General features: G+C 47.1%; 2 protein-coding genes and 1 long non-coding RNA gene across 3 annotated transcripts; 1 reads left to right on the top strand and 2 right to left on the bottom strand.

Moving 5' to 3' along the window:
• Nucleotides 1–30: 30 nt before the first annotated feature.
• On the top strand, nt 31–1,900 carry LOC119374593 (uncharacterized). Its single transcript, XR_005180228.2, has 2 exons — nt 31–471; nt 769–1,900. It is a non-coding gene; the product is annotated as an uncharacterized LOC119374593 (long non-coding RNA).
• Nucleotides 1,901–3,764: 1,864 nt separating this feature from the next.
• LOC119374592 (uncharacterized) lies at nt 3,765–7,284 on the bottom strand. Its single transcript, XM_037644755.2, has 2 exons — nt 6,898–7,284; nt 3,765–4,256 (listed from the first exon to the last, which is right to left on the bottom strand). Exons 1-2 carry the CDS (start codon nt 7,282–7,284, stop codon nt 4,017–4,019), a joined length of 627 nt encoding a protein of 208 aa, XP_037500683.1. The 3' UTR covers nt 3,765–4,016.
• Nucleotides 7,285–11,460: 4,176 nt separating this feature from the next.
• Nucleotides 11,461–20,238, bottom strand: LOC119374344 (RNA-binding protein 4.1). The gene is made up of 6 exons (XM_049411132.1): nt 20,224–20,238; nt 18,956–19,156; nt 18,248–18,351; nt 14,503–14,793; nt 12,806–12,862; nt 11,461–11,534 (listed from the first exon to the last, which is right to left on the bottom strand). The coding sequence occupies exons 1-6, from the start codon at nt 20,236–20,238 to the stop codon at nt 11,480–11,482; spliced, it is 723 nt and encodes a 240-aa protein (XP_049267089.1). The 3' UTR covers nt 11,461–11,479.

The following is a 20,238-nucleotide window of genomic DNA, read 5'->3' on the forward strand; positions in this document are numbered from 1 at the left end:
ATACGAGCTATAGTTGTAAATCTTGCTATTTTGTCGCGAAAATTTATCAAAAACAAAATAATGCTAAATTCAAGTCTTTGAGGCTATTTTTTATTTACTAGCGATAAACAAATTTAAATCTCAAGTTCAATTTTCAAATGAATCTGCAAAGACGTCAAACTAGTCAAACCGCCATTTATTGTTGCGAGGCCACGACAAGCCAAGTTAAGCCAAGCACGTGCAAAAAATCGTGTGACACAAGCGTAGCAATCCGAAGGCAACGTTCAGCGTAGCGGTGCTCTTGTATCGTGTTTTGTGAAATTTAAGAACTCGACCTTCGCTCAGCAAGTGGTTGCTGACCGAGTGTTGCTCGCAGCTTCGAAATGAAGTCGTTTTTAAATCGCCTGTACAAGAAGATCAAGTGGTATTACTTCATGTACGATCTCCACACGTCCCTCTACATGTTGGAGTCTTGGGAGAAAAGGGTATTCAGTATCCTTTTTTTGCGCTTTATTTCACCTTTCTTGCGAATAATCTCGCCATTGTTGGGAAGAACCACTGTCCACGTAGTACATGAGCGCTACGTGATAGTTCAGTTAATGCTGCATGCAACTTGAGTGGCCTGCTATGGTGGCGTCATCAGTGTCATCGAAGCGGCGGGCAAGCGATAAAATGTGTGAAGGCCGTGTCAGGTCACGGCGTCTAGTTCTGTGCTCTACTGCTGGCGCGGTGCTGTCTGCCTGTTGCGTGCGACCCATGCCTAGCATTTCCTTAACCTCCGATTTGCAGATATCGGGCTTGTAGCCGTGGTTGCCATGTCGAGCTACACGACCTACGTATTTTTGCCACGGTACACGCAAAATGTGCTGCGTTACTTCGGTGTGGTCGAGTAGGCGACTGCATTAGGAGCGACGGCGTCACCATCAAGTATCCGTGTCGACCCATCGATTTCACAAGTCGCCAGGAGGGCTAGAAAATGCGGCGGATCGCTGCTACTCCTGGCTGTCTAACGACGCTTCTTCAAGAAGAGATTGTACAGCTCACGCTTGGTACTGCCCTAGAAATGAAGTAGAGCGTTTGAGAGAGTCAACTGCTCTGTCGTAATGGACAGTTTTAGAATAGGTTTCGTAGCGTTTTCGTAACTTAGCGTGCCTACCCCAAGACGTTAGCATATGACGCGTGCGCAGTGGCGACGAAACGCTAAGGCAAAGCTTTACGTAACCCATTCTAAAACTGTCTATAATCCAGCATCGCCACCACATTTGGAATTTTCACCTTTGGTTATAGAGAAACTGCTGAAGCAATGCACGGGATTTCTTCATGTTCCTATGTTTCGTTCTTGTGTAACTTTTTTTTTTCCTCATTCCGTTACGGAGCAAATGAGCAAGGGGCCACAAATTTCTGTGCACAAATCTCGTCACTTTTCGCTTGTGGGACGATTTGATCAGACTTGTGTGAAGTCTTAGTTTGAGCACTGGTTTATTTAGATGTGCTGGGAACCATCTTTATTGATCAACTTCTATGTCGGATAGACTGCGCCGATTTTGCTGTGACAGTCATACTATCCGTTGCCTGTTAAATGGTCGACACACTGCCAGTGTGGCTGACACTTTGCACGAATGTGCCACACCTTTCGTTGTTAGGCATGTTGGTAAAACGAAAATAGTGTGACCTTTCCCATGTTTACCTTCCAAGTGTCGCGTTTATTGCAATAAGTATCTGTGTACCTTGGTTGGGCTTATAGTTTTGTAGAGTTGATTTTGTAGCAGAGAAAACTGAAATTGATGAGTGCGATTAAACATCACAAATGGCAAGTAAGTTGGATTAGCCCGTTAACACATGTTAAGTGTACTTTTGTAATGGTTCACGAATGCGTTTTCATAGAAGCGACAGAATAAAATTTGTTTTTATGCCTTTGTAATTTAGAGTTGTTTCCTCACGTTCACAGCCATATTTGCCTCAAAAGGCTGAGTGGAGTTTCAGCTGCTGAAATGCACAATGAAAAAAGAAACTATGCACGTAGTTACGAGGAGCACTTCCATTGCTGCACAAGTATTGAAGCTGGGCATCAGTGCTGTATATCCTTCTTGAACAAGCTTTTACAGTGACAAGACATTTCAGTATGTGTAGAGTTTGCCCAATGTCTTAGATAAAATTATACAATGGAGCACTGCAAATGAACAAGGGGCCTTCCACTTTGGTGGAAGGAGCAACTCACCTTCACTTCGTGATCTGCCGTCCCAATATGTGGTTTGTTCGATGAGGCTGCCAGTACATTTTTCCAACAGCACTTCATCCCTTTGCGACACAACATCCTCATTTGGCGACGCGACTTACTTTTGCCATTTGTGCGCTCCGTAGCAAAGGAAGAGACCGTGAACACTAAGGTAATGGCACATTTAGCATTCTTGTTGCCTAAAGTTTATTTCACTTGTGGTTGAAATATCTTGCTACACACGATTGCTTTGGTGAAGGCAGTACCGTGTTTAAGAGACGTGGGACACTTCAGCTGAACTTTCAGAATATTTTTTTACCTTTTTAAGAAAGCTCGATGCCAGCAGAGAACTACCGCACGTAGTACAAGTGAGTTGTTGAATTTGGTTTATGAAGAAATATAGCATGGACTTACTGTACAATGATTAGATAATTACTTACATTGTAAATGCAGTTAATTGGTGTAAAATACACTCTAATTTATTCTAATGGACTAACTCTAAATTTGGTCTCCAGTTCCTTGGCATCAAATTATGTAAATGTCACGCATTCATAGGCAGTTGATCATAATGCTTGTTGCAAAGTGTTATTGCCTGATCACCGAGCACCTTCCAAGTCAGAGGTGTCATTGCAGCCCTTTAAAATGTGATTACGAAATGCTCACACAGTGGGAAGTTAAACCAGACCGCAAAATAACACATGACTGCCCCGGTAACCCATCATTATTAAGCTTGAGCGTTGTCACTGTTCTTGGATAACCCTTGCCACGAGATGCTTCCAACAGCACCCTCATCACTGACCAAGCTAGCCACTTACCATTGGGGACAGCAGCTTGTCGCCTTTTTGACTTGTGCGTTAACGCTGTATGCTGGTTATAGCTTTCAAGACTAAATTCGCAACCAATGTTCGGCTAAATCAAATTGCTGACACACAAGACCAACACTGATTCACGCGATGTTTGACGCAATGCCAACACTGACATATACCCCTTTTAGGGATCACGCAAAACGACTCCAATCAGAAACATGCACCCCTAAAGCTGCATTGACTTACATGTTCTACTTTACCGGTGTAAAGTTTGTTAATGAGGTAATCATTAATTTGCAGCACTTTCATGGTTTTCCGTCAACAAAAACGCCGACATGATATGAAAAACTTTTCGAACAGACTGTAGATGATAAACAACCTCTGTTGAATTAAAGGTTAGCCCCTCAGACATCTTACACATGAAGAATTTGTAACTACAGCCTTCAAAATTTATGGATTCAGAGGAGTTTCAACTGTTTGGAGCCAATTCTAGTTGACTGCATTCTTGTCCTCCATTTTGTTTGAAACACTGATTTCTTTCTGGCTGAAAGGATGTAACGTAAAAAGCTGCGAAGACGTTATTTTGGAAGCATCACGTGCATGACATCGAGGCTGCGTTCAACGTAAATACTCCCAGCAGCCACGAAATATAAGTTTCGAGCAAAAGTGTACAAAAAATTATTGGAACACAGATTGTCACTGGAGTCAATGTTTCGACAAGCGATCTTCTCTTCTTCAAGGCTGCAATTGCCTAAGGTAGGGAGTTACAGCCTTGGACAAGACAAGATCACTTGTTGGAACGTTGGCGGCTCCAGGGACGCCCCGTGTTCCAAGAATTTTTCATCACTTCAAGATTCCATCTTCCCCATGAACATCTTATTTGGATTTCCGAGCAAAAGTGTAGAAGCATTAGAGATGCAAGCAATTTACTGTATCGAATGTGGCCGTGCAGTTGCGAGATTTCAATTGCTGCACGAATTTAAATAAGGCATTCGTGGCAGCGGGCGACCGTGACGTCACTGCAGCGTGCAGCTCGTGTCCACGCCGCCGCTGGATCCACCCGAGATGACGTTGGCCTTGCGCTGTGTGACCACGACGTTGCGGCCCTGCATGAGGGCCAACTGGGCCGGGTTGGGCATCACCCCCGGTGGCGGTGGGGGCACTCGAGGCGGTGCCAGGTTGGAGAATCGGGCGCCGGGGTCGAAGCCCTCGTAGTGCAACGTGTTTGGGTCGTTCGGGTCCACGAACACGCGACCCTGGCACAACGGATATCGCGCATTTCGTGGCTCAGGTCAACGCCATGCAAATCGAGTGTACTGTATTAAATGGATCCAAGAGCATCGGCTGTTTCAGTGACAGTCTATCATGGAACTAATAGAAATTAATAACGTTCACTAAAGTTGCAAAGTGGACTTGTTAGTATGGCATATTTTTTATTCCTATGGTAGCGCAAAGAAACAGGACACAAGAAAGGCAGCACTGTGTAGCACTGTGTTTGTTGCCTTTTTTGTGTCCTGTTTCTTCACGCTACCATAGTAATCAATAACAACATTCAACAGCATTAGGCTAGAAGAGGGCCCCTAAAACACCCAGAGGTCAGAATAGTTGTGGCGTTGCAGTTGTGCACGAGTCTACGACGAACACGTAGCCATGAGAATTGTTCGAAACGGTACCGTAACAGCGAAGTTGCGCGCGTTTTATCATGCAAATGCGCCCCTCGCTCGCTTTGCTCTTTCCTTCGCTCCGTTCGTTGGATCGTCTCTACTCGAGGAGGAAGAGCAGCAGTGCGAGGAGGAAGAGCTGCGAGTGCGCGTACCTGCGAGCAGACATGCAGGTATCTTGTTGACGCTGCGCCGTGCTCCCGACTGGGTTGCAGAAATAAGCGTCTCTTCCTCTACATAACCACAAACAACAACAGGTATCTTGTTACAAGAAAATTTGAAGACGCAAACCACCGAGATGAAAAGGCGAAAGGAAAGAGCGTCATCGGATTGCGTCGTCGAATTTTCTTGTGACATTCACCAACTAGCCCAACAACAAGTTTTACTGTGGTATCTTGTTGCTGACATGACCAGATGCGCGTGGTGACGTCAAAACCAACGCTGGGCATACCGAAAGGCCCGGAGAGGAGCACGGGATTGTTTCTTGACCCGCGGCTCGTGGCGCTGCCGCGCGTTTCGCATTGTTGATGGTGACGGCATTCTGAACTCGACGCGCGTGCTTACTTGAAGTGGTAAAAAAAAATATCGGAGGTGGTTTAGGGGCCCTTTAAACTACTTCATACTACAATTTATTCCTAGACCCATTTGTCTATATTTTTTAGTTATTACCAGAGCTACACGTCGCCACAGATGCGATGCGCTAACATCATATACTTGAATCCAGACCCTTCTGCTTTTTCGGTACTTAAGCTTCGTTGTCAAGGTAACTTCATTTATCACCCTTCCTTAGATAAAACAAGACTCAATGTCTAACGAGGCAGGATAAGACACAAGGGAAGGTTCAGTTTGACATAAATGCAGAAACGTTGCAGTCACAGACCTAGCCAAAAAGATGGGGGGGGGGGGGGTAGAGTTGGACGCCCAGTACATTTGCTTCCTCAACTGCAGGGAAATTTAAACAAGTTGGCTATTATATAGGTAGCTAACTTTACCTACCAATGTTAGTTGTTAGTGCACATGTAATTGCAAACTTGAGGCCGATGTAAAGCAACGCATGCTTGAAACGTTTAACCTCATTTTCTCTTCTCATGATGAACCTGTGATTGTGAAAGGTACAGCGTCCTGACATGATTCGTCAGTCTAAATTTAGTTGGTGTTTCAGTTTAGACTGATCAAATTTTCTCTGAGGTTCGTTATTAAAAAAAAGAGGAAGTCAAGGCGAGACATTATTTTTTTGAATTTCGCGCCAAAACCGCAGCACCTGAATGTCAGTGTGGCGTCACGGATTTCAAATTCTTTGCTGTTTTCTTTTTCTCATTTGGCCCCATTATCTCAACAAAATTTCCTGCAACTTCCTCTGTGAAGTCCGTGGCTCCCTTAGAACAGAATGCAATTCTTTTTATTATTTTTTTTTTTGCGGACAGATGATTTTGTAGGCCCTAGCAGACGACGTCAAAAACGTATGACGTCACGGTGATTCGGTGCGTAAATTTCTAAGCGGCGGCGCCACTTGTATTGGTTTTCCTTTTTTTTATCGTGCGTCTTTTCTGGCTCGCCAAGCGCATTCTCGCGGCAAGGGCGGCCTTTGCAGTAGTGCCCGTTAATTAATTACGTCATGTACGGGATTGTCCACACCTAAGGTGACGCACTTCATTAGTATTCAAGACCTCGTAGAAGTTGATGTTCAATACATAACTCGGAAAATTATTATTGTGTTTATCGACACCATCATATTAGACATCATATAACGGACATTTCCCTCGTGAAGTAGAACAGACGATTCCACACTCCGTTACTACGCAAAAAAAAAAAAAAAATTAAGCGCCGCCCACAGCCATCGCTGTTCCTCCAAAAGAGAATTTGCATAAATGCTACCACCAATCGCACTTACTAACTTTCGTGACGTCAAGCACTTCTCGAGCGTTTGTGTCGCTGCTTTTTAGGTCGGGAACCTTAACGTCCTGGCCGATTTCGTCGGGGATACTGACATTGCTGCTCAGCTAAACGTAATGTTTTAGATAGCGACGACGAACCTTTAACTATTTATGTGCGTATTGTTTACATTAGCCGAGCAAAAGTACTAACGGTTTGAGCGGAAACCAGCTAGCACGACTGTCTTTCTCAGGGCAGGCGCGCCGCGGTTTGTGCGCGGAGCTTGAATATTAACGAGGTGTGGATACTAGCTTTAGATGTGGTCGACCCTGCACAAGGGGTCTGTGTCAGTGACACTGTATACCTGCATGCCATCTTGCATCGGTAGCATGGGCGTGTGGGCCTGGTAATACATGGGAACCTGCTGTATTTGCTGCTGCTGCTGCTGCTGGGGTTGCTGATGATGCTGGGGTTGCTGCTGATGTTGGGGTTGCTGCTGATGTTGGGGTTGCTGATGATGCTGGGGTTGCTGCTGATGCTGAGGTTGCTGCTCTTGCTGGGGTTGTTGCTGTTGCGCCGGCGCAGGATGAGAGGGCCGTGATTCGGCCAAGTCCTCCGAATGTTCTTCGGTGGTCGAGGCGAGCGAGGCCTCGGAGCTTTTCGTGGACCCGTGCGTGGACCGTCGTCGTTTGGGGGATTTCGACGCAGCCGCCGAATGTGTGCCCGATTTCTTGTGGTGATTTTTCGGCATGGTGCGAGGCGCCTAGCACCGGAGTGCCAAACCGAGCTTGCTTCCACTGCCCAATTCTGGCAGTTACCCACTGCGGGGAAGTAGAATAGAGAACACTGAACTTGTAGATGTAGATGTTAAACTTTTGGCTCACCTCACTTCTACCCTGGAAGATTGGCCCAGAATTGGGTAACTAGATCAAATATTTAAAATAAAATAATTTGTCCTGCTTGATAAGCATAACAATAAAAAAATAAGCGTCGAATTGATTCTTAACGAATAATTAATTTAAGAACAAAAGAAAATATAACGAAGCCTACTTTGGTTGACCATCAAGTTTTGGATCCATGATTAGTGCAAATTTCATCAGTAGTGTAGCCAGAATTTTTAATTTTTTTATTGGGGGGGGGGGGGGGGGGGGTTCAGCCATACCTTATGTTCGTGCGTGCGTTTGGATGTGTGCATGCGTACATATATACACATGCAAAAGTGAAAAATTGGGGGCGGGGGGGGGGGGGGGAGTTGTGTTCAACGAGATTCACTCATTCCCAGTGGATCTAATCCAATTCTGCGGAACGGTGTTTCTAGAGGTCGTTTTCCCAGTGCGCAAAATCTTCGACAAGAGATCAGAATGTGTTCTATTGTCTCATTCTCCCCACAATAAGAACAAAGCGGGGAGGGTACATGTGGACACAAACCCGCACGGTGGGGATTGGCCGCGAACTGGGTAATTTGCAAGTGGCACTGAAACTTTTCTTTTTTTTTTCTGTCTCAGTAATGCTTTGGCACAAGTAGTTCGCTTCTCCTAGAAAACATATTGCAAGTTTTTGAAAACACCAAGAACGAGCACAATGTTCACGTTTCGCCACCCCTTTATAACAACTCTATACTTTCGTTTCGTGGGTGCCGCCATCTTGGGCATTTACACGAATTATTTCGCACTTGTACGTAGCGATATCTCAAATAACGTGGTAACGAAACGCCGAATGCGTTCGCACAGCCGTTTTTATGCGTAGGGGTGTGTATACTGTCGTTCCGTTCAGCAGGCACAAATCGGCAGCGTTAACAGCACAAGATGGCGGCACTCATCAACGCATCCGTAAATTGGGCGGCCCCGGGCGACCGAACGTAAACAGACTACAGTAGGTTTCTCCAGGACAAAACTTCTACTGATGTTGAGCTCCGATTAAGTACAGGCGGATCACGTTTTTGCGGCAAGGAGTGCTATTCTGGACACTGTCAAATTCCGCCATGTTGTCACATATTCCGCCATGTTGTCATATTCCGCCATTGATCGACACTGATTGGTCCAGAGGGCTGGTACGGCATCTCTGATTGGCTTAAAATACCGCCATTACAAAACTTGACAATATGGCGGTATTTTGACAGAATGCACCCAAGCTCACTCTTGCGCTTCTTCACTCCAACATGGCTTATCTGATCACATGCTGGTCTAGGAGTGCCCATTACACTAGAAGCTGCAGGAGCATGATTACACGCACGCGGATGATGTGGCCGTATCAGATTACGGATTTCTCGGCTTCTTTCAAGACGTTTTGCAACTCCGGGAGTCGGGACGACTTCGAACGCACGTGTATACTTCGACATTGCCGATCCTGTCCTCCGCCCCCATAAATAAATGAAATAAAAAAAACTGCTAATTTAAAACGGAAGGAAAAATCGTGAATGATATCTCCCAGCGAGTAGGTCGTTGATACCACCACCAATCACTCTTTTTAATCGGCACCAAGACTTCTCGGCCGGCGTACATACCGTTCCGAGACCTAAAAAGGGGTCCCCGCTATCGGTTTGAACTACGTGTATAACCACATTACCATTAATTCTGTCATTATGTAGACTACTCGAACGCATTGCAGCAGCTATGTTTCTGGACCACGGAGGAATAAAAAATGGACAATTGAATTCTGTGGCCATGCGAACACAGTCGTCGAAAAGGGGTGTATCTATGTACAGATGGGTCCACTGTTAAAGGGAACACTTGCGCGCAGGGCATGTTTGGATTTCGCTCTCTTGCAAAAACATAGTGGCTTAGATTTGCATACAACTACTGGTGGTTGACAGTTCTGCCTCTTTTTAACAAACTTGTGCAGTGCATGAACAATGTTTCCTTGTCCACTTGCTGTTAGAGGGCCAGCAAAATGAAAGGTCCTCATTGGAGTGTTCCCTTTAATAGTGGACCGTACTGTACATAGGCGTAAATTCAGCTAAATCATAAGGGAGGACACACGTCTTGCTATTTCGCGGCCATATTGTTTAATTTTTATTTACATAACAATTAAAATCATGCTTTGAAATAAATTAAAAAAAAACGAGCGTGGGTTCCCAGCTTATGTAATTTCATTGTTCTATTGAAGTCTTCTCCGAAAGCGGTCAAGCGGCAGTTGCGATTTCAATAGTCTCACACAGCTGAAGGGTACTGAACACAGGCCTACACAGACTACAAAATAAAAGTTATTATTGCGCTATACTTAACTCTCAAGCAATCCAAATTAATATATGGCGTTTGAAAGATAAATCTCAAGGGGAGACAATGCAAGGGGTGTTCCCCCGGCCTGAACACAAGGGGGGTCAGCACCCCTCGACACGCCCCCTCCCCTCCTCTCCTATTTACGCGTGGTATCTACGGTGGTCCACTTCTTTTTGCATCCATACTTGACAGGGCTCGTTAAATTGACACATTTTAATAGCGGAGCAGCTCCAAGACTACGTTAGTCGCGAACAGAAATCATCGTGAGCCTGCACGCGCTCTTCCTCTTCACCCAGGACACGTGCGCCGATTTGTCCGGCGTGGGATGCAATAACTTTGATGGGCGAGAGAACGAGCACAGAGAAAGAAAGAGGATGCGAGAAATAGCAGCAGACAAAAAAAAAAAGGCACAAAAAGAAAAAGAGAGACGCAAATAGAAACGAGGAAGGCCGCCCAGTTCCGCACTTCCTTCACGATTTTGCCTTGTTGGTGGTGGTTGTAAGGAAGAATGAATGAATAAACTTTATTACAAGTCCGGGCGAGGAGGGGATTAACCCCTGTCCCGTCCCACTCTCAGTCGATGATGGAGACTATTTCTACAGCCCAATAAGGAGCACAATTTTGCCTTGGATGCCAACCCGCGGCCCTGTTGCATCGCGGAGCAGCGCCAGGATTTTTTTTTTTTTTTTACTGGGGGGGGGGGGGGGGGGGCAGCACCCACGACAAGGGTATCTGCAGGGAACACATGCGTTGTGTTTTGAATATGTTCGCTCTAGGAAGGTAGGCAAGTGCCCCTTACGCACCCTCCTGACGACGCCCATGCTACCACCTGGCCCCGCGACAAATCGATTCACAAACTGTCAATTGCCCAATGATGGATATCCAGCTGCGTGTCTCCCGACTTGACCAGCCGCATAGGTGACGTCGATTGAAGAGTTGAAGCAACACTTGGGCGACGCAGGAGGGATCAACGAACAGACTATCCGCGTGATCAGTCAATATTCCAAAACACACCTTGGAGGCGCCACATCCAGCAGGGTTTTTCGGAGACTTCGCCGGCGAGGCGCGTATTTTCACATGCAACAATGCACTGCGTCAGAGGTTGCGCGCTCATTGCCGGGGCGCGTATGGTGGCCGCCGTCAGAGCACAGACTGCCGCTAGGTCACGCACGTACAACGGACGGCAGCCAAGATTTCGTGCCGTAACACGCAAAGTGGCCACTTGTCTTCCGCGACAAGAGCAGTGCTGTTGATCGTGGGATGGAAATTTACTAGGATAAATAGATCAGCCTACTTTTATGTCCACTGCAGCAGGAAGGCATCTATATACAAACGATTTCGAATATCCCTGGATATTCATCACCCCACCTGCCCTCGGCTCTAGTTCACTATACCTCGGCTAAGCTCGCAAGTTGGCTTCCCCGATAACATCGTCTATGTCCAGATAAATTCAGTCCTCAAGATACACGCAAATTGTACATTTGTGCTGCAATCACACCCTACACTGCATAGACTTCCCCAGCTTCACGAAATAAGATTGGCTCCCAAAAAGCTCTCGGCACTCCCAACATCGCAGCCAACTGAAATGAACGCAGGGACTGTAGCAGCACAAAAGGCACTCTAGAAGAACTGGCGACCTTGCAGCCACACGCAGCGATGGAAATGGGCCACAACCAAGCACTGTAAAAGTCAACACACACAACACTGGGTTGACGTGAACGGCTTTTATTAACGCACACTCGGACGACGACCGTCCGCTGCTGCTGGAAACTGGCGGGCAGACCTGCAAGAGAAGGGACGTGCAACACATACCAGAGCACCACCACCACCACCTTAGCGGACAAGTCCTGCGGGCCTGTCCACTCGCTGCGAGCCGTCGGCCAGAACCTGTGAGGGGAAAGAGAGACCCCGCCCAGCGCCAAACCAGGCTCTGGCTCAACAAGGAAGGGCTGCGCTCCTTCTCGCAGACTGTGCGCGATTGACACACACACACTCTTCCGTCTCTGCGCGCACGAGCCCGCCGGCGGAGCCAGTTACCCGACACTGGCTGCTAGTGAAGTCATCTCGGACAGTAAAAAGCCGAGACCAACTCGCTTCTCGGGACCGCATGCAAGACTTTCCTGCGAACGGCACGTCCAATCACCCTCCCCCCCCCGATTTTAGTAGCGGAGTAACAGGCCCCGCAATGACCGCTGAATATGGCGCGTCACCGCGACCGTACACAGCCCGCCAAACAATATCCCCGAGAGAAATTCGACACGCCACGTCATAACACAGGGTGCACGCCTGCGACACACCGCATCCTTTATTCACAGTCAGTATGAAAGAAAAACAGCTCTACTGAGACAGTGATGTAAAGAAAATGTCTTGCTACTCACATGACGAGGGGGGGGGGGGTGTTTCTCAAAGAAAAACAAAGCATATACACACTCTTCAATGACATGAATGAGGCTTCTTTTTTTGTGATGAGAGGGGAAAGCAGAAGAAAAAAGTTCAGAAGAATGAGATGTGTGTGTGCTATGTCGCGAGAGCCTCTTGCTGCAGCGGCGAAACACGCACAAAGTCCGGCTAGCCACGACGCGACCTCCGCCAGTCCGTGAAGCGCGTCCGGGAGGAGAGACTGCCCCCGAGTCCGCTCGTGCAGAGACGCGCGCGCGCGCTCTCGTTAGAACGCGGGGGTACGCGACGCGCTGGGGTACGCCGTCCGCTCGGTCGAATAACTGGAGAAGAGAGAGGGCACGCAGCTGCGCGTTAGTCGGGCACACACGGGCAACCCGAGCGCCGGGAAGAGGAGAGAGAGAAAAAAAAAAAAACACAGCACTGCCAGCAACTTTCGGAGCGAGCCACGTCTCCCCGCTTATCGTAAAGGCATGCAACTGAACAGTGGCCGCATCCCTCCTCCCCCAACCCCTTTTCTCCAGTCGCGCATGCTTCACACGCCCGACTGTGGGTAGAAAACTACCAAGCCGCCACCAAACAACAGCTGATCTTTAATAAAGATAATTATTTTCAACACTTGGGCTTCATGCACAACAGTTCGCAGAGACGGCTCACCTGTAGCCGTTGCCATAGCTCTGGCTTGGACCGTCCTGAGAGCCATAGTAGCTGCTCCTGAAAGAACAAGGCCACCGAATGTCAGCCACTATGCTACTCAACAGTAACCCTGCAAGCAGCAGAACTGCTCCTTCATATGAGTGCAATTGAAAGTGTTTACACGAGTACCCTGAACCAAAGACTTCATTCAGAAGCACAGTGCTCACGAATTGAAAAGCAACAATTGAGGGCTAAGTGATGCAAGTACACCAAAACCTCCCAACGAATTCACATCTGACACGAAAGTAACTGTTACAGTAAAACCCCGTTAATTCGGACTTCACGGGACCAGAGAGAATGTCCGAATTAACCGAGGGTTCGAATTATCGCGAGTACGATCAAAACACTAGAAAAATGTTACCGCCACTACCAGACTTATTTCTTAAAGAAGTCGGTGATCGCGGTTTGCTTCGCGGAGGCAACTGAAGGTCCGCGCACACTGTGCCGCAAAGCGGCGGTCTAGCTGACGCAGCCAGGTCATCCAAGCCTTTCTATTAAAGCGGTAGTCGACAGGCAGCTGCTTAATGTTCTTCAAACATCTTGGCTTCGCAGCCTTTCCTATCACCGGCAGCGGCAACTACTCTGTGCCGGTTATGCTCGTAGCCAGAAGAACCATCACCCGCTCTTTTCTCCGTTTCCCGCCGACGCACGGGTCCCCCTTAAACACGATCGTCTTGTCAGGCGCTGTCTCGTCAGTGTTGAAAATGTTGCACGGCTCGTACGTAGAAAGGAGTGCGGAAAGTCCGGAACGCCAGGCCTGCACAACGCTTCACCGCGCACGTTGCGGAACACCAGGGGTGCTATCGCGGAAACGATGCCTTATGCCATATTCTATGCTATTCTTATCATCCACCACTCATGGCTGGCTGATCGCGTTGATACAGTGGCTAGTACGGTCAGATATTCTAGGGGACCGTAACTGTAGCGTTGATACGCGAACGGACCGTCGCCATGTTGCCTGTTGCTGATGACAGTAGCGATGCACTGCCTTTCATTGTGTATGTGCCTCGAGATGCAAAGCTCGTTTTAAATCTCGGAGGCCATGATCCGATCTCGAAATTGTTCAGATGCGCCGTCGATTTCGGCTGCGAATCCGAATTATATCCGAACCGCGGCCGTGGCGGTATACGCTGCTGCTTCCCCGTCTCGACCCGACCTCGGTCGGGAGTTCGAATTAACCGAAGCGCGGTCGAATCTGTCCGAATTAATGAGAGTTCTCAGCCATAGAACAATGCACATTTTGGCCGGGACCAGACGCCGCGTCCGAATTAACCGAAATTCCGAATTAACGGGGGTCGAATTAACGAGATTTTACTGTATATCCTAAAATTCGTCATAAACTTGTATTGGACGGTCATAAACACCGTTCCTATTACAAGACTTTTCTTTATTTACTTCGTTATAACGGATAATTCATTATATTGTGGTTAAGTACTTTTGTTTCCAATCTTCATTTCACCTGTGTGACGATGTAATTTTGACTCTTGCACTTTAGCGGCGAGAGTTGTAGTACATGGCCAAGTTCTCATACAACATGCACCGGTCATTACACCAAGTTTCGATGCCGTGCTTCAATTTATTAGCACTGTACTTTTCATCTGTCTGTGTCCACCAAGGCTATAGGTACATAAAAACTTTCTGGCAAACGAGACACTCACCCAAAGTCTTCGTATGGTCGGCGGTAGTAGTAGAAGTCGTCGCGAGCAGCTGACGGGGGCGGTGGCGGAGCAGCCCGGCGTTCGTATGGATCAGGATAGGGTCGCATGCGGTCACCATAGCCGGGCGCAGCCCCAAAGCCCCTGTCGCCGTAGGCCCCACCCCGGTCCATGAACCGGTCGGGCCCACCGGAGCCGTAGCCCAGCCGCTCGGGTCCTCCAACACCGGGGTAGCGCGCAAGCGGGCCGCCGCCGGGAGGCATCATGGGCACACCGGAGCCAAAACGCGCATTCCTGCAGCCAGTACCCACTCCATGTTACTTCGAAGGCCTAATGGCCGTTTGGGAAGCACAAGTCATTCAAGCATCACCTTGAGGTTGAAGGCCAATGGCATCAAACGTTCTAATCACATAGAAATCCCAACTTGAAACATACCAGTGTGCCTATGCAACATTATCACGCTTAAGGGGGGACGCGGGTCTTAGAATAGTAAAAAATGGACAGAAAATCAGTTTTGAGAAAAACGCATTTTAGGCATGTTTGCACCCCTAAGCAGCTGCCCTCAAAGACGCCACGGGAGCCGCAAAATGCATCTCAACAAGCAAAATTTGTTCAAACTTCCCGCGCGCGCAGCAGCTGGCTGATCGCCGCCATCTTTGGCTTGTTTTGAAGCTGTTTTCTTTGTGTACATTTTGCGGCGTTTCAAAATGGCGTCGCTGCAACAGAACGGCCGCTATCGGCGCTTTTCCGAAGGGTGGTTGTAGAACGCTCATTGGCCAGAGCGCGCGCGAGGCGCCTCCCATTGGCTGGCGCAACTCGAGGCGGCCATTTTGTTTTTGTATTTTTGTTCTGCGCTCACGGCTGCCGTGTTGCCGGTGTCGTGTGCTCGTGTGTTGTTACAAGTGTCTTACAAGTGTCATCTTCCTCTGCTTACGCTCGCGTTCGTGCGGCCTGCCGACACACAGTTACTTTATTTTGTGCTGGCACATCCGGAGATTCTCGTGTAACGAAGACGCGCCAAGCGTACGAGGGCGCGATGCCGAAACTACTTGTCGCTACCGGAGCATCGAGTCTACGAGAACCGCCTGGTTCCCCTTGGTCAAGCTGCAGCCATCGGATCATTAGGCAACGCTTCAGTGGCATTCGAAACCGCGTTGGTATGGCATACTATGCGGGACTGCCGAGTGCGCGGGAAATACGGCGACGGGAGGAGTGCTTGGCATCGCAGCGCGCAACGAAGCAGCGGAAGTTCAAGCCGTTGGATGTTGGTGAACGGCGGCAAAGAAAATGGCACAGAATTTATCCGCGTGGACTTATCCGTGATAAAAACGTTCTTTGGGCTTGTGCTTCGGTCCGAGTTCAGCTCAAGCAGTGACCTTTTTCAAGGCAGAGGGTATAGGCTGCTTTCAAAGCCTGTGCTTCATTATCATAGGTGCGACTCGCGCGAGAAGCGTTTCTCGTAGAAGATAGCTGGTGATAGTGGTGCTAAGATAATTAATGTCATTTGAAGTGAAATGCATTAAATTAGGGCCGCAAATACTGTCGACAAGGGTGCAACGGTAGTCGCTTCAACCACGACCTGACAGAGCAAACACCGAAATTGCAGAGACGCCGTGTTACACTTTGGGAAATTGATTTGTGCTCCACAGCCTTGAGAAGGTTAAAAACTGACATTGGAAGTTGCAAAAGGAGCACTTATACAGTAGTGACACCAAGCACAGACTTTCAAAATTACACAAACCAGCAGGGGACCCCGAGTACAGCCCTTGCCTGCTGTTGAGCCAAGTGCTATTGCTGGACAATAATAACTGATTTTTGGTTTAATAAATAACCGACGTGCTTGTTTGACTTAATCTCTCTGTCTATTTTATTTGCCTGTTGCAAAGCCACATTCATAGACAAATTTTGTATTTCTTTAGCTTGCAAGGAATTGGTACAGGCCTATGAATTGCTAAAGGTGGAGTTTATCACTCTGGTACTGGGTGCACTATGTGGCTTTATACGAAGATTTTGCCAGTACATTGGCAGGTCATGGTCACATATTTGGTATGGCTGTTCTCGTGAAGAAGAAACCTATCAAATGATATAACCACTAGTGCTGTGGCTGCACTTCCACAAAAGTTACAGTTGTCTGAAACTTCAAATGCGTTTTTCTCAGTTTGATATTTTTGCTCAACGCACTCAGCCTTACGGGGTTTTTTTCCATGTTGCTGAGTAAAAATCACAAATTTGGTATCATTTTACTCTTATTGAAACGATCTGGGGGGTGATGCTATTTGCATTACTCTAGCACCATTTTACAAATTTTAATTAAAGATACTAATGAGAGTGAATCAGAAAAAATAACTACCAGTGAGTGTTCATCTGTTTTCTGACCTTCATGCTCTCAAGGGAATACAGTCGAACCCCTTTATAAGAGGCACTGATGTAAGAGACAAATGGGTATAAGAGGCACTAGTGTGCCTATGTTGAAATAGGGGTTGTTAAGAAAATGCACACATGGTACCCTGCTTATAAGAGACACCTCATATAAAAGACAAGAATTGCTCCCCAGTGCATGTCTCTTATAAAGGGGTTGAGCTGTAAAAATAGCATCACCCCCTACAGCATGATCTGGGCATTAGGCCCATGCACTTACATATTGGTTTTAGTAGGTCGAAATCGCCTAAAAGCCCCGTAAGAAGCAGGCACTAATTTTTTTCGAACCTCGAGATCTTTTGAATTAGTGCAGCTATTAAAAAACTAATTACATATTTGAAATCAGCATAAAAAACTGGTCAAGACAGTGAAGTTTAGTTCATATTGACTCAAAAATAAAGAAAAAATTTTAGGACCCACGTCCCCCCTTAAAATGCAAGTGAAATCATAGTGGAATGCCTGCAATAAATTCAGTTTTATAAACCAAAACTGAAAAAATACTGCCATTATGCCAGCTGAAAGAGATACAGAACAAAGGGCACAACCTAGAATGCACAGTGGCTCAGCATAGCCAGAGGTATATGGGGCCACCAAAAGACGAAAGACTTGACCTATGTCATGGCGACAACCACTGGACGCATACGCCATATGCCTAGCGGATGTCGGGACGCTGCTGATGCAAGAACTATACGTTAACAGCCTTGTGTGCCCTGCAAGTTTTTAGTGGCAAATACTGCTCGCTATGAATCTAGCAGAAGTAAAATTTAATTGTGCTTACTTAAATTCACATGCTGTATTCTCAAGTGATCGGTCTCAAAAAAGCAAACAAATTTTGTGCAGATAATCACTACAGATGTAGTCTATGCTCGAATCATTCAGTGCTGGCCGATTTGAAATCTCGCAAAAGAAAAGAAAAACGCCAAGTGGTGACCAAATAGGGGGTATGCATTGAAGTCATCCGCGAGGAGCGCTAGCAGAGGGGTCGCCATTTTGACGGTCCACGCACTCGCCGAACGCGAAAAAATAAAATTAAAAAAAAATATGCACGCGCTGTGCCCGAGATCCGCACTGCACAAATGACTAGAGAAATCCGGAACACCTTCTGCACACCGACGCGTGGACGGCACGGACCTCCAAGATGGCACGGCGATGGTGTTGCCGCCTTGCGGGTCAAGGCTCAGTGCATACACCCTATACAGTCTTCAGATTTCAAACACTGCACTATGCTACACTGCAAGCAAAGTTGCCGACAGACACCACCTCTACATAACTCCAATCACCCTTTAGTTCAACCAGTGCAGGGAAGCAGTAGCAATGATCCAGCTCTTACGGGTTTCGTGGGCATTCCTTGGACCAGTGACCCTGGCGGCCACAACGGTAGCACTGGCCACGTCCACCCATGCCTGGCTTGGGTCGGACCTTACTGTGCGAAGCCTGTAAAAAAAGAAAACCAGCAGGGCATTAGAATCCAAAGCCACACACACTGCCTAGGTCAAATACAGGACTAACAACCAAAATTACCTTTTGAAACCAAGGGCTAACTTGGCTATTCTGGTGGCATGAAGCAGTACTAATGAAACTGTTTCGAACCAATATTCTGCATTATGATAACCTCAGACGCTCACCTGTGCAGTCAGCTTTCTAGCATTACCTGTCGCATGCCAAGAGCGATCGCCTAGCACAGAAGCAGTATACCCACCTATCCCTCACAGAAGATAGGAACGCATGCATGCATGAAAAATGAAAGAAGGCAGTAAATGCCTTGTTAGAAGCAACTGGTTGCAGCGCAAACTCTACGCAAGGACAAAAGAAGGCGGAAAGAATACGCACACGCAGTGAGTCTATTGTCCTAGTGTCGAGTTCGCACTGTAACCAGTTGCTTACAATGATCTATCAACAAGCCCTCTAGGTGCCTTGTGTTGGCTATTTCCCTGTGCTTGTGTCTTCAGCATAGTTAAGCATTTCTCCAACGAGTCCCAACTAAGCTGAACTTTCTACATTTCCAAAACATATATCTGCTTCTGGAGGAGGGCCTTACCTCGACGGTGATCTTGCCACCCATGAACTCAGAGTTGTGCAGTGCGTCGATGGCCACCTTGGACTCTTCTTCGGAGTTCATGTGCACGAAGGCGTAGTTCTTGACAATGTCGCACTCCTCCACCTTGCCATACTTGGCAAACAGCGCCTCGAGCGAGGCTACGTCGCACCCCTCAGGAAGGCTGCCCACGTACAGTTTTGGCTGAAAAACAATTAGCAGGAGAAAATTTTAAAAAAGTTAGATCTCCCCAACCCCTGACACACACTCAGTAAAAAGCACAGAGCACATGTGGAAATCCGAACAAGTTCACCAAGGGATAGGAATTACTATCTGAAAGGACTCACTTGCAGGCTAGCTTGTACAATTTGCAACAAAAATTTAGAGACCACTAGGCCTTAGAAAACTTTATCAGCAATATCTGACTATTCGGACAAACTGCACAGTACGTGTTAGCGCATATAAGAACAGGCCAGAAATGTAAATTCAAGGCACCCTGCCGGAACCGCTGGAATATTCAGATTTATGTCTCGTGCTTGTTAAACTTATGACACAGGCTGTACTATTCTTGATTGAATGAGGACAAAAAAAAAAAAAAAAAACCCCAAGCACTCTGTACAGATTGTTAACCACGGAATCATGCTAGAATGTACAGCCCCACTGCTTATCACAACTTGAGGTCTATTGAAGTGTCTTCATTTCTCTATCACCACATTTAAGAGATGCATGATTTAAACATTGCATTTAGTGACGTTAGCTTAAAAGATATGAAGATCACCTATAGGATTTTTTTTCTGGGTACGGATTCATGCTGTGGTGGGTATCATCAGTATCTGTATATTCTGACAAAAAGTGAACTGAAGCTAGTGCAAGCGCAGAGACCCTTCGAGGCATCATGGCGGCATATGCTAGAATTGTTTCTTCATGTAGTTTTTGCACACTCGCAGACCACCAAAATTTCCCACTTCCTAGCCACATACAGCTTAGCAGTAAAATGACCTGCGCTAGCCACCTTGCTTGTGCTTTAAGCTACATGAGAATCAATGACGCAAACCGGCGTTTCTTAAACTACAACTTCCTAGCTTTCACCTGAAGAGGCAAACTGCAGCCACATTTCCTAGAAGCAGCGAAGTCCTCAAAAGGTTGCTTGAAGGCAAAGCTCGCATGAATACATATTAAACAGGAATGCACACGCGCGCATCAACTGACCACCCACCAATTTTGGTACTAAAGTATTGTCACACTTCCGTGCACTTTTCCAGAGCGCTCACACATGTTGGCGACAT

Source organism: Rhipicephalus sanguineus, chromosome 11 (genome assembly GCF_013339695.2).
Source record: "Rhipicephalus sanguineus isolate Rsan-2018 chromosome 11, BIME_Rsan_1.4, whole genome shotgun sequence".
Taxonomy (NCBI): Eukaryota; Metazoa; Arthropoda; class Arachnida; order Ixodida; family Ixodidae; genus Rhipicephalus; species Rhipicephalus sanguineus.

Excerpts from the sequence above, each read along its gene's own strand:
- LOC119374344 (XM_049411132.1), bottom strand. Across the intron at positions 12,863-14,502 it reads CGACCATACGAAGACTTTGG|GAGCAGCTACTATGGCTCTC; the intron begins GTGAGTGTCTCG and ends TTGTTCTTTCAG. Across the intron at positions 11,535-12,805 it reads AGCTATGGCAACGGCTACAG|GTCTGCCCGCCAGTTTCCAG; the intron begins GTGAGCCGTCTC and ends CTTCTCTTGCAG.
- LOC119374592 (XM_037644755.2), bottom strand. The coding sequence starts at position 7,284 with ATGCCGAAAAATCACCACAAGAAATCGGGCACACATTCGGCGGCTGCG. Across the intron at positions 4,257-6,897 it reads CGATGCAAGATGGCATGCAG|GGTCGCGTGTTCGTGGACCC; the intron begins GTATACAGTGTC and ends CCGTTGTGCCAG.